The sequence below is a fragment of the Dama dama genome, chromosome 10, assembly GCF_033118175.1.
Source record: "Dama dama isolate Ldn47 chromosome 10, ASM3311817v1, whole genome shotgun sequence".
Taxonomy (NCBI): Eukaryota; Metazoa; Chordata; class Mammalia; order Artiodactyla; family Cervidae; genus Dama; species Dama dama.
Window position 1 is genome coordinate 27,779,407 of NC_083690.1, and position 23,677 is coordinate 27,803,083.

At 50.8% G+C, this 23,677-nt stretch overlaps 1 protein-coding gene and 1 long non-coding RNA gene across 3 annotated transcripts in view; one reads left to right on the forward strand and one right to left on the reverse strand.

Moving 5' to 3' along the window:
- Positions 1-10,554: 10,554 nt before the first annotated feature.
- The window catches only part of LOC133063640 (uncharacterized), a 30,932-nt gene continuing 17,809 nt past the window's right edge, over positions 10,555-23,677 (forward strand). Inside the window, exons 1-2 of one of the 2 annotated variants that reach the window (XR_009694454.1) lie at positions 10,555-10,898; positions 11,580-13,150. This is a non-coding gene — a long non-coding RNA (uncharacterized LOC133063640). Of the gene's footprint in view, positions 13,151-23,677 lie in introns of both variants that reach the window. The other variant, XR_009694453.1, reaches the window with a different exon arrangement.
- Positions 16,141-22,453, reverse strand: LOC133063931 (cardiotrophin-2-like). Its single transcript, XM_061153867.1, has 3 exons — positions 22,435-22,453; positions 19,465-19,601; positions 16,141-17,011 (listed from the first exon to the last, which is right to left on the reverse strand). Exons 1-3 carry the CDS (start codon positions 22,451-22,453, stop codon positions 16,553-16,555), a joined length of 615 nt encoding a protein of 204 aa, XP_061009850.1. The 3' UTR covers positions 16,141-16,552.

The following is a 23,677-nucleotide window of genomic DNA, read 5'->3' on the forward strand; positions in this document are numbered from 1 at the left end:
CAAAGGGGCCGCCCTGCTCCCTGCTGCTCTGCACGTCCTGGGATCCAGTTTCCCATGAGGAGGCAGACCCCTGCTCTGCCCCACTGGGACTCAGCCTTTGGGCCCTGGACTGGAGGAGTTTGGAAATGTGACAGGGGGTGGTGTGTAAGCAACATCACCCACACCCTTAGACACGGGAGCATGTGATACCGTGCAGGGCCCTGTGGGCTCCTTGTCTCAAGGCCTTTGTGTCCTTCATTTCTTTTTTTTCTTTTAAGGGTTTTTTCAAATGTATTTTTAATATAATTTTATTTATTGATTTCTGTCTGTGCTGGATCTTTGTGGATGCATGCACTTTTTCTCTAGTTGCAGCAAGTGGGGGCTTCTCACTGCGGTGGCTTCTCTTGTTCCTCTAGATCCCAGGGTCTAGAGTGAGGGCTCAGCAGTTGTGGCACACAGACTTAGTTGCTCTGAGGCCTGTGGGATCTGCCCGGATGAAGACGTGAACCCATGTCTCCCACATTGGCAGGTGGATTCTTTACCACTGAGCCACCAGGGAAGCTCCCACCCACCATCCATTTCTCTGATATTGCAGGAAGCAGCCTTCATTCATCCTCCATGATCTGCCCTGAATTCCAATGGGCAGGTGTTCATTAGGGAAGGGAATGATTGTAAAACCAGGGAAAATTAAATCAAGAGCAGCCTTGGGGCAACGTCCTGATTCCCGATCACGAGATACATACAACAATATCATTGAAGGATTTTGCAGGTAGTGAAACCCCCTCCGGGTGGGAAAAGTTATGGTATGCTACCCTCAAACATGCTGACCCCAGACCAGTTGGACCTGAAGGTTGAATATGGTGATTTGTACCTGACACCGCCAACGCATCAGGAAAATGTTCACGGGCTGATCACATCTTCTTTTACTAGAAAACTTCTCAGTATCTTCCCCAGGGAGGACATGGTTTTGAGAGCATGAGCCTGCTGTATCCCCCTTTGCCTGGCAAAGCAGTAAGCTCTCCTTTTCTACTTCACCCCAATCTTTGTCTGTGAGGTTTGATCTGGCACCAGTATACAGAGAAGCTGAGCTTTTGGTATCACCATGTACATGGCTTGGGCTTCCCCGGTGGCTCAGATGGTAACGAATCTGCCTGCAATGTAGGAGACTCAGGTTCGAAACCTGGGTGCGGAAGATCCCCTGGAGAAGAGAATGGCTACCCACTCCAGTGTTCTTGCCTGGAAATTCCATGGACAGAGGAGCCTGATGGGTTACAGTCCATGGGGTGTCAGAGTCAGACATGACTGAGTGACTAACACTATACTGTACTATATGCACAGGTTGGCATGTGGACCCACACCAGATGTGTGTATACACTTTCATACGTTTTTAAAGTCAAGGATGTATTGATTCCAGCCATGTGCTTGTCCCTGTTCCTGATTGAGCTGGGATAGAGCAGGGAACAAGTCAGACACAAATCCCTGCCCTTGTGGAGCTGACACCCTAGTGTACATGCCCACAACTGTGTTATACCACACACCCTGCCAGGGAGCGCCAAACACAGGAGTGCACATACGTCCGCACTTATGAACACACAGTCATATCCAGAGTCCCACCATAAGGCAGGAGCTACATCTGTTCCTTCATTCACCAACGTAGACCTTTAGTCAGCAGCTGTTGATGGAGGCCCTCCTGCGTGCTGGCACTGGGGTGAATAATAAGGGCCACACAGTCCAGTAGTCCCCCAACAACCAACATGTGAGCTCATTTAAAAAAAAATTTCCTAAAGCTACAAGATGCTGAGAGGAAGCCAAAACAGGCTGATGTGATTAACTGAGGGTAGAGGGGATTTAGACAAGGAGACTGAGGCCCAGAGAGGGCCAGCTACTTACCGGAAGTCACACAGCAAGGCCAGGACAGATCGTAGGCTCCTGTCCCCCAGTTTGGGACTGACTCTAGGGTGTCCTCAATTTGAACTGTGAGCTGAAGGAGGGAAGAGGCTGAGAGAAGAGATAGTTCTGAGGTGGGAGATCCTAAATTGGGTCTCTGAGCGAGGGGGCTGTCAAGCTGCCAGGGAGGGCCTATGCTGGGCAGGCGGTGATGTCAGAGGATTAGACTAGGCCCATTGAGTGGGTGCACTGAGGCGTGGGCCAGGCCAGGTAGTGGAGGAGGAGGAGGAGGAAGAAGAGGAGGGCAGGAGGGGAGGAGGGAGCCAGACACGCGATCTCGAGCTATTCACATGTGGGCAGCGTACCTGGGCCGAGCCTCACCCCAGAGGGCAGGCTCACCCTGTCCCAACCCCACCATCTCCAACTCCTATCAGGGATTTCACTTTCTCTCTGGACCCTTCAGGGACCCTTCACAACTGAAGCATTTCCCCCCTATCCCAGGCCCAGTTCCGTTCTTCCAAGGCATTTGTCTAGGCAGATGTCAGAAGCTCTCCCGCCTCGCGAGCCCCGCCTCATAGCCCATATATCTCCATCTCCATTGCAGTCTCACCGGAGGCTGATGCCTGGGAAATCCTAGCAATTTAAGAGTCAGCTGTCCCTGGGTAGGGAAGATCCCCTGTAGGAGGGAATGGCAACCCATTTCAGTATTCTTGCCTGGAGAACTCCATGAACAGTGGAGCCTGGGGGGCTACACTCAATGGGGTCACAAAGAATCAGACACGACTGAGCAACCAGCACTCACTTTTCTTTCAGACTTGGGTAAAAATCCTACCTTTGTCCATCACTAACTTAGGCAAGTTACTTAAACCTCTCTGAGCCTCAGTTTGTTTCCTTATCTGAAGACCAGAATAGTTATCTTGGTGTCTTAGGGTCTCACTGACTTCACCCACCAGGTGCCTCGACCTCTGCTATGAGACCCCCTCCTGAGCCCCTCAAGAGTTGTTGCAATGGTACCTAATGCCTCCAGTTCAGGTCAGTCACTCAGTCATGTCAGACTCTTTGTGATTCCAGGGATTACAGCAGATGGGAGACTACAGCGTCAACTTCAAAATGAGAAGGAAATGGAAGTTTCCTGGTGTCTAGTGGTTCGGATTCTGGGCTTTCCTTTCTGTGGCCCAGGTTCAATCCCTGGTTGGGGAACTGAGATCCCACAAGTCATGAGGCTCAGACCAAAATGAAAAAAAATCCCCTCACTTTGCATTATTCCCAGTGACCTCCTTGGGGAATTTGTGCTCACAGTCTCCCAGCTTTAGGTCCTGTGAGTCTACAAAGTCTAACTCCTAGACTGGGGAGGGACCTTTTCTACCGGAGCAGACAGCCAGAATCCATTAAGTTTTTAGGTACATCTGCCACCTGGTCACTTGGGTCTCCTGCTGCCAATAGACCAGCAGGGAACAAAAGGACATGCCATACTGTTGCAGGAAGGGGGACTCCTTCCAGGACCCAAGAGTGGGCTCTTGTCTGACATTCGGGAAAGAGTTGTCCAGGGAGACACACGAGCTAACAAAGCGACAGACTGTATTGGGAAGGGGCACCCAGGCAGGGAGCAGAAGTTCAAGAGAACCCACGAAAACGGATCTGCCATGTGGCTTCCTGTCTCAGGTTTTATGTTGATGGGATTAGTTTACAAATTTTCTTCAGCCAATCACTCTGATTCAGCATCCTTCCTGGTGGTGCACGCATGGCTCAGCCAAGATGGAAGCCAGTAAGAAGGATTCTGGGAGGTGGTAGAATGCATGGCATCTCCTTCTGATCTTTCCTGAACTCTTCAAGTTGGTGGTGGCTTGTTAGTTCCATCTTCCTTTCTAGGACTTCCTATTAAAGAAAAACTCATGCAAATGGTTACTAAGGTGTCTGGCTAGGGTAGGCAATTTTGGTCAGTGTGCTTCCCCTAACAACATGGATGGGCAGAGGGTAACAGACTATGGTCAGAACAGGAAGCAGGACCACCGCTATGTACTGGGGGACAGCAGGAATATGCTTAGCATTCAGGTGATCCATTAGAATATCTCCAGCTACCCATGCTGATGGTTTTTTTTTTATCTTTAACAACTGAATTTGTTTATTATTATGTGTTATTTTTGGCAGTGCTAGGTCTTCATTGCTGTGTGGAGGCTTTCTCTAGTTTCAGAGAGTGGGGGCTATTTTCCTGTTGAGGTCTGTGGGCTTCTCATCGCGGGGGCTTCTCTTGTTGCAGAGCACAGGCTCTAGGTGTACAGGCTTCAGTGGTGGCTGCACATGGACTCACTAGTTGTGGCTCTCAGACTTAGGTGCTCCGAGGCATGTGGGATCTTCCCGGACCAGGGATCGAACTGGTCTCCCCTGCATTGCCAGGTAGATTCTTAACCACTAGACCACCAGGGAAGCCCCCATGCTTAGTTTATTTGTAAGTGAGCAAGTACCATTGTCACAGGCTCATAAAGCATGCTAACCGGGGACTCATACCCTTCAGGAGTGAGGGCCAGGCTCCATCCCCAGACAAAGTGTAGAGAGCAGCAGAAACACTAGCTGAAGCCAGGAGCAGAAGGGAAGGGGTGGGCTAGAATGAGTGGATGTAGGGGAAAGAGCTGAGAGATATCAGTTGTGTCTCTAGAACTAATCTTCCATTCCTAATTTTACCCAGAAATTGTGATCAAGCAGAATTCTGGGGAAGTTGTACTGGGATGAAGAGAACTTAACAGGAGAAGCAAGTAGATCTGAACAGTGGACTGGAGGACACTGTTGATGCCCCACCCAGATTCTTTTGCCAACAGTACACCCATCCCCCATGTCCCTCATCTCTGGAGAACTACCCAGCACCTCTCCTCCTGGAAGAATTGGGCCAGTGGTGAAATTAACTTGGTGATACAATTTTGGCTCCAGAACTTTCTCTAGATCAAATGTGGTCAGTTGAGACCACATTCTTGCTCAGCTTTTTATCACTGATGTACCTTGATAACCCTATTCTCATTCTGAGAACATTTCCCCAGTCACTTGATCCAGAATTTCCATCGTGGACTACATCAGACTCAAAAGCTTCTGCAGGGCAGAAGAAACAATTAACAAAATGAAAAGACAGCCTATGAAAAGGAAGGAAAAATTTGAAAATCACATATCAACAGGGATTAATACCTAAAAATGTAAAGAACTTAGTCAACCAAATAGCAACAGAAACAACAAAATGACAAGAAAAAATAAAATAAATAGAAGGGGACTTCCGTGGTGGTGCAGGGGACTTGGGTTCAAACCCTAGTCCAGAAGGATTCCACATGCTGAGGACCAACTCTGCTCTCACAGCCATAAATAAATAAATATTCACCATTTAAAAAATACAATAAGAATCATCTCATACGGGTGAGAAAATTGAGTTTCTAAGAGGTGATGTTACACAATGCCCCAAAGCTAGAGATAATGCTGAAAGCTCAGCATCTTTGTATACCAGTGCCGAAAAAAATCTGAGAGACAGAGTTTTGGGTAAAGTAGAAAGGAGCACTTTATTGCTTTACCAGGCAAAGGGGGACACAGGGGGTTCATGCCCTCCAAACCATCTGTCCACCATTTGGGGAAGATAGTGAAAAGTTATATAGGAATTGTTCAGAGAGGGCATGATCAACTCGTGACAATCTTCTTTTTTTTTCTTTTATTGCTTTATGGTATTGTATTAGCCATATATCAATGGCATGAACATTCTTCTGATGGGTTGGTGGTGAGGTAAGTAGGGGTCTCAAACTTCAGGTCCAACTGGTCAGGTGTCTACATGCTTGTGGGCAGGATACCATTGTTAATCATCAAATTCTCCCACCTAGAGGGGGTTTCGGTATCTGTAAAATAGCTCAAAGATATTGGGTGTATCCCTTGATGGGGAATCAGGCTCTTGGCCCAAGGCTACTCATAATTTTCTTGGCTGCTCCCTGGTTTTGCATCCCTGCCCTTCCCTAATGAACAACTGCTTGAATCTGCCCATTAGAATTTAGGGAAGGCCATGGAGCCTGAATGAAGCCTGTTTCCTATAATCAAAGAAATAGAGGAGGGGACTTCCTTCGTGGTCCAGTGGCTGGGACCTTATGTTCCCAGTGCAGGGAGCCCGGGTTTGATCCCTGGTCAGGGAGATAGATCCCACATGCTTCAACCCAGTGCAGCCAACTAAATAAAGAAAAGAAAAAGGGAGGACACAAAGACCTTGTGTCCAGGAGCCACACAGGGCCCTGCACCAAGGGAAGGCCAGATCTCCACACTGAGTCTCATTCTAGATTTCAGTGGAAAAAAGAATCCCCTGGGTTACTGTTACAGAGATTGGTGATTCCCACTCAGACATTACATAGGTCCTAAGGAGCCGCTAGAGATAATGAACCTGCCTGCCAATGCAGGATAGTTAAAAGATGTGGATTTGATTCCTGTGTTGGGAAGATCCCTTGGAGGAGGGCACAGCAACCCACTTTAGTATTCTTGCCTGGAGAATCCCATGGACGGAGGATTCAGTGGGTTGCAGTCCCTAGGGTCGAAAAGAGTTGGACATGATTGAAGCAACTTAGCAAACATGACCCAACCACTAATGCCGAAGAAGCTTAAGCTGACTGGTCTATAAAGACCCACAAGATTTTCTAGGAGTACCACGAAAAGGAAAAAGAAAAAAAAAATAGATGTAGAGATGTCCTTTTCATCATGGGGATTTAGAATGCAAAATAGGAGGTCAAAAGATATCTGGAATAACAGGTAATTTTCACCTAGGAGTACAAAATGAAGCAGGGCAAAAGCTAACAGAGTTTTGTCAAGAAAACACACTGGTCATAGCAAACAGTCTCTTCCAACAACACAAGAGACAACTCTACACATGGACATCACCAGATGGTCAATACTGAAATCAGATCGATTGTCTTCTTCTCAGCCAAAAATGGAGAAGCTCTATACTGTCAGTAAAAACAAGTCGTGGAGCTGACTGTGGCTCAGATCATTGCTTTCTTATTGCAAAAAGACTGGAGTGGATTGCCCTGCCCACCTGCAGGGAATTTTCCCCACCCAGAGATCCATCCTGAGCGCCCTACGTCTCCTGCATCGGCAGCTGGGTTCTGTACCACTAGTGCCATCTGGGAAGGCCCATCAGAAGGGTACAACTCTAAAAAGAAATGTGATCATATCTATGTGATAAATTTGGAGAGATCTGGGGAGAAGTTTATACAGGCAACACTCACTGACAGTACAAATTCAACTACTATTGACATCAGACCCTCCAGGGACACTGGACAATGAGCTCTACTGAAGTGTTCTGTGACCATTTGAAGCCATACCCACTGGTGGGTGTTTTACTTCCAGAACTTTCATTAACCAGACCCTGGCACCTTCTGTGAAGCCTTGTCTTCAGTGATTACTAATTGCAGGCATGAAGGTAAACTTCTTACAGCGGCATTCTCTGTTCACTTGCCCACCATATTTCAGTGTAAATTAAACTCCTCTCTACTTTTTATAAAAGCTACTTATTTATTTGGCTGCTTTGGGTCTTATTTGTGGCACGCAGGCTCTTTCATTGCAATGCACGGGCTTCTCTCTAACTAAAGCACATGGGCTGAGTAGTTACTAACGAATTTAGTTGCCTTGTTGCATATGGGATCGCAGTCCCCCAATCCAACCACTTCACCTGCACTGGAAGGCTGATTTTTAACCAATGGACCACCAGGGAAGGCCCTCCTCTCTGCTTTCTGTGTAGTGTCCCATGTGACCAACAAAAGAGCTGGGAATGTCTTATAATGGGCACTTGCCCTGGTAATCCTCTACATGACGGCTGTCCCTTCCACTAGGAGCCACAGAAAGCTGTGTTTGTCATTAGGGCTGTTTACAGGCATTCCCAGGGAGTGCTAGTGGTAAAGAATCCGACTACCAAAGCACGGGATATAAGAGATGTGGATTTGATCCCTGGGTCGGGAAGATCCCCTGGAGGACGACATGGCAACCCACTCCAATGTACTTGCCTGGAGAATCCTATGGACAGAGGAGCCTGGCGGGCTACAGTCCATAGGGTTGCAAAGACTCGGACATGACTGAAGGACTTAGCAGGCACTCACAGGCATTCTAGTTCTTTTCCTTCCAGGCAGAAAGTGGAAGGAGTTCCTGTCTCTGCCCACTGTGAAATTAGGGAAGGCTATGGATTAGTCCATACAACGTGAGCACAAATATCCTGTGTCACTTCTGGGCAGAAGCTATAGAAGCCAGGCCATGTTTCACCAAGTCCTCCTTCCTCTATTCATCGGTGATTGGATGGTGATTATGGAAGCTCATATCCAGATGGAGCCTCTTCCCTTGGCCTTAATCCCTGGGGAACTAGAGTGAGCAGCCCTCTCCCCACTGACCAACACGAGACACACAGCATGAGCCCGAAACAGACCTTAGCTGCTGTAGCCACCCAAACCTGGGTGTTCTTTGTTACTGCAGCATAACTTCACCTACTCTGACGGATACAGAATCTGTGACCCTCTACACAAATCCAGGAGAGATCCGGATCTTCTAGAAGAGCACTCACTGCTGAAAAGGAACTTCATGATGAATGGGCTGCTCCAGCTCCTGAATTCAGTGAGCTCAATCCAAGGCTGTGGATGGTTCTGAGAGCCGGCAGGAGCCCTGCATCCCTTTTCAGCAGCTCCCCACAGGAGACTGAATGGTGCACCTGTTTCTCATATGTGGTCTGCAGCCCCAGTCCCTCATATAGGAAACCACCACCCTGAGTGCCATAAACCATCTTTCCGATGGTTCTTAGACAAAATGTGTAAATAAGGTGGGCAGAAGACAGACATTTTTTGTGCAAATGCAGAGGGACTTGTGGGTGCTCTAAACCCTGAGTTCACTTATGGCTGAGAAGGTCTGACTGTTGTTTTTATATTTTAATATCAACGAGGCTGGATTGCAGTATTTGCAATTCATATTTTGAGTAGGCCTGCTCAGTTCTTTCAGTCATGTCCAACTCCCTGCGACCCTACAGACTGTAGCCTGCCAGGCTCCTCAGTCCTTGGGACTGCCTAGGCAGGAATACTGGAGTGGGTTGTCATGCCCTCCTCTAGCAGATCTTCCCCAACCAGTGGTTGAACCTGTTTCTCCTGCATGACAGGCAGATTCTTTACTGCTGAGCCAATGGGGAAGCCTATTTTATTTTTTTTTGGAAGCCTATTTTAAGTACCTACAAATAATATCTGCTCATGGTAAAATTGTCAAACTGCAGAGCAGGTTATAGGGAAAAGCAAAAGTCCTCTTGTATCTCTGTATGCAGTCACACTCAGCCATCTCTCTATCCAGCCAGCTAGGGGTGCAGGCACACCATCTGGCCCTGAGGTGGTCTATAGAGTGTGAGAAACAGCCTTGACCTTCAGTAGGCTTATGTTCGGGTCTCAGTTAATGAAGTGGGGCCAGGAGTGCTTCTACTGGGACTGAAGCAAGCTGGATGGAGACTGTGTGGATCTAGTGAGCACTTGTATCATCCCAACGGGGCAGCCACAGTTCTGTACCAGCTGTTCCTTGTTCAAGGAAACAAAGAAGGCAGACTCAGTGTTGCTGGATTCCAAGTGAAAGAAATGTGTGGTTCCTCTGCCAAACTTAACACCCAAAGAATGGGCATGATCAACTGGCAGATGCTATAGTTCTGAAGATGGGCTCTGAGGCCTTGGAAAAACTAGCTTTCTTAGAAAAAAATTATTTTATGATACTAATCATTTTTCTTTATACTTTTATATTCCTTTCTAATCTTTATTCATTTATTTATGTATTTATTTTCCACTGTTCTGGGTCTTTATTGCTGCATGCAGGCTTTCTGCAGTTGTGGCGCGGGCCACTCTTTGTCAAGATGTGCAGGCTTATCGTCAGCGTAGCTTCTTTTGATCGGGAGCACAGGCTCTAGGTGCCTGGGCTCGGTAGTTGTGGCGTGCGGGCTTTCTTTCTCTGCATTATGGGGGATCTTCCCAGACCAGGGATCAACCCCGGGTCTCTTGCATTAGCTGGAGAATTCTTTACCACTAGACACACACCCAGAGAAGCTCTCAATCCTAGCTTTCTCACTCAGTCATTCCCAGTTTCCTTATCTATAAAATGAGATCCTCAACAGGATTCTTATGAGGATCAAATGAGATGCTGAAAGCACATAAGAGGCGGACTCTTCATACAGCTTATATCCAGGGGAAGAGTCAGCTGAATCTCATCTGGGAGTTACACACATGAAGGCTTCTTTGGTACACAAACCTGAAGATGAACAGTTAACTGGGTGCAGCGGTGAGAAGGGTGGAAGGGAAGAAGCTAATCGGTAGAGGGACTAGCTCCAGAAAAATCCCTGGGCAATCATGCAAGCCCAAACTAAAGCAGTGAGGCCGAAGAGCAAACAATCTCCCGGGCGGGAGGCAAGGATTTCCTAAATACACTGTGAGCTAGAAGCAGCCTCTCAGTTCCGCCTGAGGCCAGTCCCTGCAAAATTAGGACTTCCCATCACACCAGCCAGCCTGCGTTCAATTTTCTGCCAGAAAAAAACACGCTCACCAAATCTTCCGCAGGGCCCTCGAACCACAGGGCTCAAAATTGAATTGTTTTGCAGGCAGAGGAGGAAGACTAAGAAGGCAGGTCAGAAGGTACAGTGGGAGGAAGCAGGCCGGTTTGCCTCGGTAGCTGAGGTGTCTAGCGGGGACGGGGAGGGGGGCGCGGCGAGGGGGCGGGGGTGCCTCCAAGACTGATTGGGCAATTTGCAGCGCCCACTTCAGGTTGAGGAATCTGATTAGGTTGTTGGACCTCAGTCAAACGGAGAATGGTCGCCCCCTAGGAGCAGTAATCGGGAGTGGACACCGAAGGACCCAGATGAGGGGCGGGGGAGGAGGGGGTGAGGCTCAAGATGAGGTAGATTGCCTGGCAGTTTCTCTTCTCCCAGGAGCTCACTCCTTCCGGCATGACGGACACCTGCGATCCCAAAACAGTGGGCTGGAAGAGCCCCAACAAAGGAACTACCAACACGTGCCGTGTGTCAGGCCCTGAAGGTGGGCATTTTCGTGAACATTGTGATAACACTCTCCGTCGAGATAGGTATCCTTATCCCCACTTTTCATATGAGAAAAATCGAGGTTTGGTGACTTCCCAAGGAGGGGTGAGGATTTGTATGACTCCAGAGCCTTTTCCCAGGAGCTCTCCCGACTTGGAAGCTACCGATTCTCTGAGGTTTGGGGGAACAAGCATCAGGTGTGAGGAGTCGAAGCTTTCCAAGGGACAACAGCGTGACAGCACTGTCGGCAAGAACCACGCCTCCCCTGTCGCGACCATACTGATTACTGTTGCTTTCCTTTAAGAGCCTTCTCCTGAAAGAGGAAGTCCTCGCCACATGGGGAGGTGGATATTATAGATTCCTGGATCTCTCGGACGTCTTTTCTCCCTCACCCGCATTGACCCCCACTGGCGAAAGAAATTCTTCCCTTCCACTAGCGAGTGAAGGCATGAGACTACATGTCCCGGCAGGTCGTCAGAAGCGGGTGGCGAGGAGAGAAGGAAAGAGACTCTCCGTTTCCGTCAGCTCTCAGTTTGGACTGTCGGCGGCGATGCACATTCGCCAGCCCACGTCCTTTCTCTGTTGAGCTAAGGAAGGGACTACGTCCTCCAGCAGGCACTGGCGTAGAGGCTGTGCTAGGCTGCCATCTTTATTGTAGTCCTTTCTCCTTTTTCCACAGAGAGTATCCTTAGCGATTGAACACCAAGTCCCAGGTCACCGTCTCCACATTCCTCCAGCGGCCATCTTTGCGGGTAGACCCCGCCCCTTTCCCTTCCATTGTCTGGTCGAAGATAATAGAAGGGAGCCGGGAAGACTGCAACTCCCGTCAAGCTTTGTGCCAAGAGGAGGGGAATTTCGATAATACAGCCGGGCGAGGTGCCAAGGTGGTAGAGTGAGGCCACCGTGAGAAGCTAGGTTACCTGCCATTTTTATGGTAGTCTGCTTATCCTCTCGGCCCTGCCATTCTTTGGAATTTTAGAAGGCTAGGAAACTACTATTCCCATCGCACCTCGTACGATGGACTACTAGTCAGGTGTCCGCCCATCTTCCGCCATCTTGTTTGTAGTCATCGTCTCCGCTCTGCAACCCGGAGCCTTGCGGCAACCGGACTGTAACTCCCGGCATCCACCACTCCCGGTTTGGCACGTCCTCCGCCAGCTTGTTTGTAGTTCACACTGACCCCAGCATCCCTTTGATCCCACGGTAGCACCGCCATACTCGGGACTACTACTTCCGTGGTGCCCTGCACATGTTAGTCCTGAAAAGTGGCAGGTGGTGGGGGAACGAGGTGGCAGGGGGCTGGGTTCCTCTTGGAGAAGGAGCGAGTAAAGAGGAGGAAGAGGTGGAGGGAAGGAGGGGAGAGAGGAGGTGAGGAGCAAGAGAGGAGAAAGAAGGATGGGGCTCACGAGGCATGAGAGACGCGGCCAGGGCCCCGAACCGGAGCTGCGCGGGGCCGGGAGACCAGCGGGGCTGAGGCATGCCGATTGCCCCCTCACCCCTTTCCTGTCCCCTTACATCCTTTCCTTCCACCCTCCCAGCTTGAGGAAAGGGATTTATTCAAATTTTAATTAAATCTCTATCTCCCGAGGATCGCGCGCTGCGTAGAGGAGCAGAGGGCGGGGGCGCGCGCAGGCCGGGGGGCGGGGCCCAGCAGCTTCCTTCACCCGCCTCTGCTCCACCCGTAGCAGTAGCGCCGGGGGCCGCAGGCCAGGGGCTGGCCCAGGGGAAGGGGGCAGGTTACAGGAACCCCACCCCACCTCCCCACGAACCTGCGGTTGGCGGGGCTTGAACCCCGGAAACGGTGGGGGTCCCAGGCCTGGCCCTGGACCCCTGGGCAGTGGGCATCGGGAAGGGGCCAGTTAAAGGGCCGGGGGTACTGGGGAGAAGCGGGACGGGGTGGGGGGAGGGGAGCTGGGACTCGGACCCCCTGACTGAGTGGGACCCGGTCAGAAGCTGTGCACCCTGCGCCCGAGGAGCCCTTGTTGGCCTGGGGGGACTGAGGGACTGAGCCCCGCCCCCGCCCCAGAGCAGGAACTCCCCATGGAACGGCCGCGCCGCAGCCCGTGGGAGGGCCTCGCCCCTGGCTCCCCGGCCTCCGCCGGTGGGAGGAGCCGAGTGCCCTCGCGGGGCCGTGGACCCCGGCGTTCTGAGCGTTCCGCGCCCCGCGCCGCCCGGCCCCCCGCCGCCGATGGCCGCCGACCCGCCGTCAGCTGCCGAGAAGGGAGAGATGGCTCCTGGGACACGTGTGAGGTGGGTTCATGCGGCTCCTCCTCAACCCCAGACCTGGGCAGCTCCCAATCCATTCATCCTCAGCCCGGCCTCTCTCTACCTTGCCCGCCCCCAGCCACACCCTCTGCGCCAAACTCCTCATCTCCAGCCCTCTTTCCTGTTACCTCTCAACCCTGGGGAACTGGCCTTCCTTCCTCCACCCTGCTTCGCCTTGCAGACCCCCATCCCCGCCTGCAGTTGCAGCCCTCCAAGGCCCCTCCCCTGGAGCGCTGGAGGGGTCCTCTCCCCCCATGGATGGGTCTGGAAAGGGGGAAGCTGGGGTAAGACTCTGGATATGAAGAGACCCTCCAGGCCTGCTGAATCTGTGTGGGATCTTGGAGGATCTGGTTTCCCTGGGAAGAGGAGCCCAAGGGATTCCAGACAATTAGGGATGGAAAGCAGCTTGGGAAGCTGGGAGGCAGGGGGCGGTGCACATGAGCCCATCTTGAGTTCTATGGAGATGTCAGGCTGGATTCTAGAATCCCAGGGAATCTGGGAGATTGCCCAGGTTTACCTGGAGACCCATAAGGAGGCTGTGTTGGAGCAGAGGGAGCTCTGTGGGGAACAGAGTTGACATTTGGGGCCATGGAGGCGTTCTGAAGCAGCGTCTCAAAGAAGGTCTGTGAGCGCTGGGAAGTTGGGCAGCCCGGTGGATCTTTAGGGGTTAGATTGTGTGAGCAGGTTCCCATTGAATCTGAGGAGGAAATCTAGGCTTTATGGGAAGAGGAGTTGGGGGTTAGTAGCTTCTGAGAGAAAAGAGAGAGGTCTGGATTTGGTGATCAGGAATCTGTGGGGATCTGGGAGGTAAATTGGGGTGTTTCAGCTTGGGGGGAGAGCCTGGGATGGAGCACATTTGGAGAACAGGGCAAGAGTTGGGACCTGTCTCAGCTGACTCCACAGACAAGGAGCCCCTGGTTTTCCCAGGAGCTTCGCTGTGGGAATACCATGGAAAGGCCTTTGTCCCTCTCGGTGTCCTTTCGTCCTCCCTGGGTCAGGTGCGGAAGTATGGAAGAAATGTTAGAGTAGGAGTGAGGTCAGCAAGCTAGTTCTCAGGGCTCCCGTAGGAGCCAAGTGAGTTGTTTCAGGAAGAGGGTGGCCTTGCCTAGAGGCAGGGGGGTTCCTCTGACCTTCCGCAGGAGGGGAACCTCCGTGTTCCTTGTCTCCCTGGGTAGGAAGCCAAACTTCGGCTTTTCCCAACTTTCAGAGGCAGAGAGACCCACAGAAAGCTCGGGCCTCCTTGGACCCCCTCCCCAGAGCCAGGAATGGGTCTTTGACTTCTTTGGCCTCCTTTTCACCTGTGAGAGTGGTCTCGGATTTGAAGCTAGTCTTACCCACTGTGTGACCCTCAAGGTACCTCCTCCGTGAAATGTTTCCATTGCTGAGTTGTAAAGGTCAAACAGCATGGATAAGAATGTACCTGCTACCAGGCGCAGCACACAGTAGGTATCCAAGAACCATGGGGTTGAGCCCACGTTCCTCAACCTTAGCGCTCCGCAGGGCTCCCGAGAGTGGTCCTTTCCCAGGAGCGGTTGGACCAGCTGCATCCTGTGCTCCCCATGTGACCCCACCTCCCTTTTTCGCTGCAGTCACCCTTTCCCGGTTGGTCTCTGCCCCACAGCCCCTCCGCCGCTGGACCTTGTGCGCCGCCTCCAGGCCAAGCTGAAAATGCGCCTGCTGAGGCGCTTGCAGGACGCGGCGCGCCAGGTCCGAGCTCTGGGCCCCGCGGTGGAGGCCGTGCTGGCCGCGCGGGGGGGCCGAGAGCCGCGGGCGTCTTCCCGGCCAAGGTGCTGGGCTTCCGTCTGTGCGGCCTCTACCTCGAGCTGCACTGAGGCCGACCTGGGCCAGCTGTCGCCCGGGGGCCCGGCCTGAGCGCCGGGCGCGCGGTCCAGCTCGCGGTCCCCTCCCTGGCCGTCTCCATCTCTCCCCATCTCTGTCACAGTCTCTGTGTCCTCCGACTGTGTCCGTCTCTCTGTTTTCTTTGTACGCTTCTCCATCTTTTTCTCTCTGGGTCCTTCTTGTCTCCCTCTACGACTTCCCGTATCTGTCATGTCTTTGCTTCCCCCGAGTTTTCTCCATGTCTCGGGTCTTCCTCTCTGAGCGTCTCTTTGTCTTCCGGTCTCTTGTTTCCTCTGGGCCCCCTGGGAGCCTATGTATATGTCCACCTCATCTCAAGGAAGGGACACCTGTCACTCTGTTTGCCTCTGTCCTTCTCTCTGTAGTTTCCTGGCCAGGAACATGCCTGCTGGCCCTGTGGTGGAAGGGCTCCTCCTGACACATTTCAGCCACCTTCCCCCAGGGTCACTCCACCTGCTGCTCTCCTTGTCCCCAACCCAGCCCTTGTGGCCCTCCACCCTCTGCCTTTGATGCCCTCCACCCCTTCCCCTCCCTCTGCCCTAATCCTACACCTTCCCTTCTCCTCAAGTCAGGTTTTTGGAGACAAAAAAAAAGAAGAAAAATCTCACACCTTTGAAGAGTTTTATTTATGAGAATAAATTAATCTTTTGTAAATAAATGTTTAAAAAGAACCTTGAATTTACCAGTATACATAGTCGTTGAAAATGGGGAGACACATTTAAGGAGAATAAGATCCTTGGGGTATGACCTGGTCCCCCCAGCCATCCGCAAAAGCCACACTATAAAGAGGAGGTTCAGGAGAGCCCCAGGTCAGCGATGCCATCTATCATCCCAAAGTGGATGTGTCCTGAGCAAGAAACAGATGTGACTCGAGTCCTTAGCTTTTCAAGAGTCAGACATCCATTGACTAGGAAGTGAAGCACCTTAAGATGGTAAGTCGAAACAGTGGTCACAGTCAGAGAGGTAGTCTCGAGGAGGAAATGAACCCCAGGGAAAAGGGGGCCTCGTTGCTCAGAATGTCCATATCTTCACAGAGGAAGTGAGGTAGATAGAGACAAGAAGGCAATCCCTGGACCTCCCCTAAATGACAGGAAGGGGACCAACTGTACTCCCCCCTGTAGAGTGGGAAGTGAAAGTGAAAAGTGTTAGTCGCTCAGTCACTCCCGACTCTTTGTGACCCCATGGACTGTAAGTGAAGCGTCTTCAAAGAGGTATTTCTTTCCACCCAGGAAGTGAGCACCAGTACGACGGGAATGGGAATTCATGACATGCTGTCCATGGAGTCCCACCCAGATCTGGAAGGGGGGCCACAGGACCTGGGCAGGAAGGCCCAGGTATAAGAACTAGAGGCCTGGTCCCCAGGAAATGTTCCCAAGTACGTGGTACACAAGCCCTGTCTGCTAGACAACATGTGTCTCCTGTCTAGCCAAGAGCAAGGCATAAAAGAATCCCTTGTGAGAAAAAAAAAAAAAAGGAAGAATCCACTGAAGGGGAAAGGGTTGCAGCCTCTAACAGGAAGTCCCACCTCCTCTATTCAGAGTATTTGGCCTTGAGCTCACCCAAGAAAGTCACAGCTCGGTCTGTCCAAAAGCTGTAGTCCCGGATTATTACATACCCTCGACACTTCCTCTCGAAGACCGAGTCCCCTAAAGGGACACTACCATGGGGGGTGTTTTCTGGGGGGGTGAGCAGGTCCAGGGCAGTCATGATGCCAGCCAAGTTGCCCGCTAGGCCTTTGGCCTTGAGTCTTGCTTCCTCAAGCTGACCCACCACAATGGAATTGCCAGGGTTCAGGTCACTCTGATCATCCTTCGCAAGCTGGAAGTGCTGGCTGAAGGACCAGAAGGCCTCCTGGGTGAGGCTCAGACGTTCTCCATCTTCCAGGCCGTGCCAGATCTCGAAGGGCATGTCGGTCGAAGGCAGGGTTATGAGCGAGAGTCCGGGGGATGAGAAGTCGGGATCACTAAAGGGAGTGCCTTGGTGCTCGAGCTGCACGAGAGACAGAGGCAGATGAGAGTGAGGGGACCCAAACGCTGCCCTAGGGTGCCCCTGAATTCACATCTGCCTTCCATGAGACTGGCCTCCTCCTAGGGAGTCAGCATTCCCTGCCTCTCAGGGAGTTGATGAAATGTGCTAGCACAGAGCCCCAGTTCTGTTAGGCTTCAACTCAGCCTCCTCCACATACAAGTTGTGCAACTTTGAATCACAGCTTCAGTAATTCCCACATGGCACTGTAATGGTGAAGATGATAAGATGTAATAGACATAAAGCACTTAGCATTCTGCATACGATTAGGCTGTTAATATCATTCACTAATGACATTTATATTAATATCATGAACACTATGATTGTGTTACTTATTACAGTATTTGCAAGCTAAATATATTGGTGACAATGTGGTTGAAGCCATATTTCCTTTCTATTCACATTCTTCAGTGGTTAATATTTCTTCACTTTTAAATAATCATTAATATGCAATTATTAATATTGAATTGAATTATATTATTATTTAACGAATGCCTTCTCCATTAAATTTCTCACCTCCTCAAACCTAGACCCACAGGATTTTAGTCCACACTGATCAGTTCTGTAATTGATAGATCACCTAGTCCTACATCCCCATTTTACAATGGGGAAAATCAGGGTCCTCAAAGCTATCCAGAGGATGGTGCAGATATGAGACTAGAAATTAGAGGACGGGACTTCCTTGGTGGTTCAGTGGTTAAGAATCTGCCTGCCAAACCAGGGGACATGGGTTCGATCCCTGCCCCAGAGAGATTCCCCATGCTGTGGGGCTCCTGAGCCTGGAGACCACAACTCCTGAGCCCTCAGTCCTAGAGCCCAGGCTTCATGACAAGAGAAGCCACCGCAATGAGAAGCCCAAGCACCGCAAAGAAGAGGAGCCTGCGCTTGCTACAATTACAGAAAGCCTGAGCACAGTGACAGGGACAGCACAGCCCACAAGAAAGAGACTAGACTTTAAAAAAGAAACTAGGTTAGGTAACTTCATGTAGACCTGGAATATAGTTCAGTGGAAGAGTCACAAATTCCAGGGCCTCCAGGGGCCAGGTAGATGCTTTGAACTTCCAGACAGTTTTGTGACCTTAGGTAAATTACTTCCCCCTCTAAAGCTCAGTTCCTTGGCCTGTCCCTCATAGTCCAAAGGTTAAGACTCTGCCCTCCAATGCACGGGGTCGGGTTCAATCCCTGATTGAAGAGCTAAGATCTCACATGCCTCGCCGCCAAGAAACCCAATGGATAAAACAAGCGGTATTGTGACAAAGTCAATAAGGACATTTAAACATGGTCCACAGAAAAAATCAAAAAGAGGGCTTCCCTGGTGGCTCGGTGGATAAGAATCCTCCTGCCAATGCAGGAGACACAGGTTCCTGATCCAGGAAGATCCCACATGTCCTAAATCAGCTAAGCCTGTGTGTAACAGCTCCTGAGCCTGTACTCTAGAGACAGGGAGTCGCAACTACTGAGCCCACGCACACCAACTCCTGAAGCCTTCCGAGCCCTAGAGCCTGTGCTCAGCAACGAGGGAAGCCGCCGCAGTGAGGAGCCTGCACACCGCAACTCGAGAGTAGCCGCCACTCGCCACAACCAGAGAGGCGCTCAGTGCTCAGTCACCAGTCGTGTCTGACTCTCTGTGACCCCATGGACCATGGCCCGCCAGGCTCCTCTGTCCATGGGGTTCTCCAGGCAAGAATACTGCAGTGGGTTTCCCTTTCCTTCTCCAGTGATAGAGTGTGAAGTGAGTGAAGTGAAGTCTCTCAGTCGTGTCTGACTGTGCCACCCATGGACTGTAGCCTAACAGGCTCCTCCGTCCATGGGATTTTCCAGGCAAGAGTACTGGAAAAAGTTGCCATTTCCTTCTCCAAAACTAGAGAAGAACCCAAACTAAATTACAAAGATCCAGCACAGCCAAAAATAAATAAAATTATAAAAATTTAAAAAAATTTTAAAGTCTAAGAAAGCCCCCTCAGTTCTCTTATCTGTAAAAACAGGTCATAATTCTACCTCTTAGGGCTCTCTGAGGAGCCAGTAAGGTCATGAGGCTAAATCTCCCAGCATGGCATAGGGTCAGGAAAGCATAGGGCAGGAGGTGACTATGGAAAGACTCATGAGCCTGGAAAAAACTTCCCTCTAGGTGCTTCCTTCCAATCTTCTAACAGTCTTGAGAGGTCAGCCAAGGCACGATCACCATCCCATTTGGCAGATGAGGAAGCTAAGACAGGGGAGAAGGAATGACCTGCCCAAGGTCACCCAGCCATCAGTGACCTCATTCCTGTGGGCGTGTCTCTAGCTGGCAGAGCCTCTGTACCCCAGGACCCATGGAGGAGGCTTCTTCCAGCCTTGTTCTGCCTCCCTTCCCCAGGACTGGGCCAGGAGGGGGACAGCCTCCTCCCCTCACCCCCTGCTCATGCCCTGTCACTCACGTAAGTCTGCAGCAGGGCTGAAGTCTGCATCTGCATGTCGAGCGCCAGGTTATAGGCTTGGGTGATAGACTCAGCTGTGGACGTGGGGGCTCCCAAACTGAGAGGTGGCAGCAGCAGGGTCAGCAGGCAGAAGGGGGCTGGCAGGAAGAAATCAGAGGTCAGCACCAAGTCCCTGACCTCACCTGCTGGTTCACTCATTCATCATAGCAGCCCCTCACATGGATACAACCCTTGTGGTTACAACGGCCTTGTGTGTGCAACTCAGGGCAGGACCACCCTGTAAGCAGATTATTTCCAGCCCAGAATATTCTCTTGGGACCACTCTGATGGTCCAGTATCTAATGACCTCACCTCCCAACGCAGGAGGCCCCGGGTTCAATCCCTGGTCAGGGTACTAATCCCACATGCCACAACTGAGAATTTGCATGCCACAACGAATAAGAACCAGCAGCCAAATAAGATAAATTTTTATTTTTTTCATTTAAATAGTTTTATATGAATAAATATTAAAAAGAAAGAAAAAATTCCACTGACCTCCAGAACCATGTATTCAACTTTCCACTTGACATTTTCCCTTGGATGTTAATAAGCATCTCAAGTCACAATATCCACTGCTCAGCTCTAGCTGCCCTGTGCCCCTCCTTCCCTGGTCTTCCCCATCTCAGAAAAGTGCATGTCCATGCTTCCAGGTGCTCATGTCAAAGTCACGGGGTCCTCTTGGATGCCTCATTCTCTCCTTCCTATGTTCAACCCACACAATCCTGTTGGCTCTGTCCATAAAGTGTGGCCACGAGGTCTGTGGGTTTTTGTGTTTGTGTTTGGTCACACCGTGACAGTTGCACGATCTCAGCTCCTTGCCCAGGGACTGAACGTGGGCAGTGAAAGCCCAGAATCCTAACCACCAGACCACCAGGGAACTCCGTAGGTCTGTGTTTCTGGATCCGAGCACTTGTGACAAGTATACCTAGACTCTGTGAAAACTTATTGACTGTATACTTAGGATTTGTGCATGTTTCCCTATACCTATCTGCTATTTTCAATACAAAGTTTTCAAACCTGTGGATTTCCCTGCTGGGTCAGTGGTAAAGAATCCACCTGCCAACGCAGGAGACACATGTTTGATCCCTGATCTGCAAAGATCCCACACACCATGGAGCAACCGTTAAGTCCTGACACATCCTGGCCCTAGAGGCCAGGAGGCACAACTACTGAAACCTGTGTGCCTAGAGCCTACAACAAGAGAAACCATTGCAATGACAAGTCTACGCATCTCAGCTCGAGAGTCTCCCCCACTCACTGCAACTAGAGAAAGCTTGAGCACAGTAGCGAAGACCGAACACAGCCATAAATAAATAAAAGATGTATCTAGAAGCTATTTCTCTCCCAGCTGCTGTCTCTGCCTCCACCCCTGTCTCTCTCTGCCATCTGGAAGCTCTTCAAGTCCAGCTAGTTCCCTCCTTTGTCCAAACCTTCCCATGGCTCCCACCTCACACAGTGACTATTAAAGTCCTCACTATGGGCTTAAGGCCTGAGCCCTCTTTTCCGCAGCATCCCCTACTCAGACTTTGCCCTTCCTGGGCCTTGCCAGGACCATCTTGCAAACGCACCCAGGCCTTCTCCTTCTGATTCTTCAGGGCTCGACTCAATAGGCCCTCTGCAGGACATCCCTGGGGTCCAAGGCCTAAGACTCTGCACTGCCAATGCAGGGCACTCAGACTCAATCCCTGGTCATGGAATGAGATCCCACCTGCCCCAACTAAGACCTGCTGTAGCCAAATTATAAACAAACAAACAAACAAAAAAAAAAACAAGAAAACTTAAAGTCACCAGCAGTGATGGAGATGAGAGGCTGACCAGGATAGTTTCCTTAGCTTCCCTTTCTACATTCCTGAAGTCCCAGAAGTTCAGAACTTAAGGGAAGGCCTGAGGTGAAGCCCTATTCATTCATTCATTCAACAAACTTGGATCACTGTATACAAATTCTATCACATCTGTGTGGATGATCAGTCGTATCCAACTGTTTGTGACCCCGTGGACAGTAGCCTGCCAGGCTCCTCTGTCCATGGCATTTTCCAGGCAAGAATATTGGAGTGGGTTGCCATTTCCTTCTCCAGTGGTTCTTCCTGACCCAGGGATCGAACCCATGTCTCATGTCTTCTACATTAGCAGGCAGATTCTTAACCACTAGCGCTAACTGGGAAGTCACACTGGTATGATAATTTACTTATGATCACATGTACTGTCTGTCTGCAGAAAGAAATCTCATTTTTTGTCTATTTCTTTACTGCCTGTCCCCAACGCTTGGGTTTCACTGACAGCTCAGTGGTAAAGAATCCGCCTGCCAATATGGGAGACGTGGGTTTGATCCCTGAATGGGGAAGTTCACCTGGAGAAGGAAATGGCAATCCACTCCAGTATTCTTGTCTGGGAAATACCACGGACAGAGGGCCCTGGAGGTCTCCAGTCCATGGGGTCACAAAAGAGTTGGATACGACTTCGCAACTAAATAGCAACAATAGCCCCAATACTTAGACTACTGTGCGTGTGTGCCTAGTCACCTCAGTTGTGTCCAACTCTCTGCTACCCTGTGAATTGTAGCCCACCAGGAGCCTCTGTTCATGAGACTCTCCAGGCAAGAATACTGGAGTGGGTTGCCATGCCCTCCACCAGGGAATCTTTCCAACTCACAGATCAAACCCAGGTCTCTTCAGTTTCCTGCATTGCAGGCAGGTTCTTTATCACTAGCAGCACCTGGGAAGCCCACTTAGACTACTACCTAGGATCCAGTAGGCACTCCAGAAGTAAGTCTGGAATGAATGAATGATGAATGAAGTCCTCTGTGTGTAAGGCTTTGGAGGTTCCCAGCAGATGCAAGAGCAGCCAGGCCCCTGAGTCAGATGGGCCAGAGGGCCCAGGCAGTACCCCTCCCTCCTGGTCTCAGGACCCTCGCGCCCTGTCTCCCTCACTCACCCATCAGATGAGAAGTCATGGTCTCTCCTGGATCCTTCCTCTGCAGTCTCTCAGTGGTTCTGCGACACCTATCCTCTTGCCCCTCAGGTGGCTTTATACCTGGGTCTGAGCCCTCGGGCCACCCATGAGGGAGGGAAAGTCATCCCTTGGGGGTTGTGGGGGGAGGTGCAGAAGCCCCTGAGGCAAGGGACAACTAGGGAAGGGGGCATTGCGGTGACACCCTAGTCCCCTACAGCCCCCCAAATCTGACCTTACACTCCGGTTCCTGGGAGAAAGGGAGCCAGGCAGGGAGGGGATTATCTGGGGGGACAAAGGGGCCGCCCTGCTCCCTGCTGCTCTGCACGTCCTGGGATCCAGTTTCCCATGAGGAGGTGGCCCCCTGCTCCGCCCCACTGGGACTCAGCCTTTGGGCCCTGGACTGGAGGAGTTTGGAAATGTGACAGGGGGTGGTGTGTAAGCAACATCACCCACACCCTTAGACACGGGAGCATGTGATACCGTGCAGGGCCCTGTGGGTCTCCTTGTCTCAAGGCCTTTGTGTCCTTCTTTTTTTTTTTTTAATAGTTTTTCAAATGTATTTTTAATATAATTTTATGTATTGATTTTTGTGCTGGATCTTTTTGGCTATGTGTGCTTTTATTTAGTTGCAGCGAGTGGGGGCTGCTCTTCCTTGCAGGATACAGGCTTCTCACTGCGGTGGCTTCTCTTGTTCCTCTAGGCCCCGGCTCTAGAGTGAGGGCTCAGCAGTTGTGCACACAGACTCAGTTGCTCTGAGGCCTGTGGGATCTGCCCGGATGAAGAAGTGAACCCATGTCTCTCACATTGGCAGGTCGATTCTTTACCACTGAGTCACCACGGAAGCTCCCACCCACCATCCATTTCTATGATATTTCTGATAGAAGCCTTCATTCAGCCTCTAAGATCTTCCCTGAATTGATATGGGCAGCTGTTAATTAGCTGTTAATTACAGATGGGAGGGAAAGCAAAACTAGAGAAAAATTGATTTTAATCAAGAGCAGCCTTGGGGCAAGATGCTGATTCCAAGATCATGAGATACATACAACAATATCTTTGAAAGATTTTGCAGGTACTGAAACCCCCTCCGGGTGGAAGAAGTTGTTGTGTGCTGCCCTCAAACATGTAGACCCCAGGCCAGCTGGACCTGAAGGTTGAATATGTTAATTTCTACCTAACACCACCAACGCCTCAGGAAAATGTTCACGGGCGGATCACATCTTCTTTT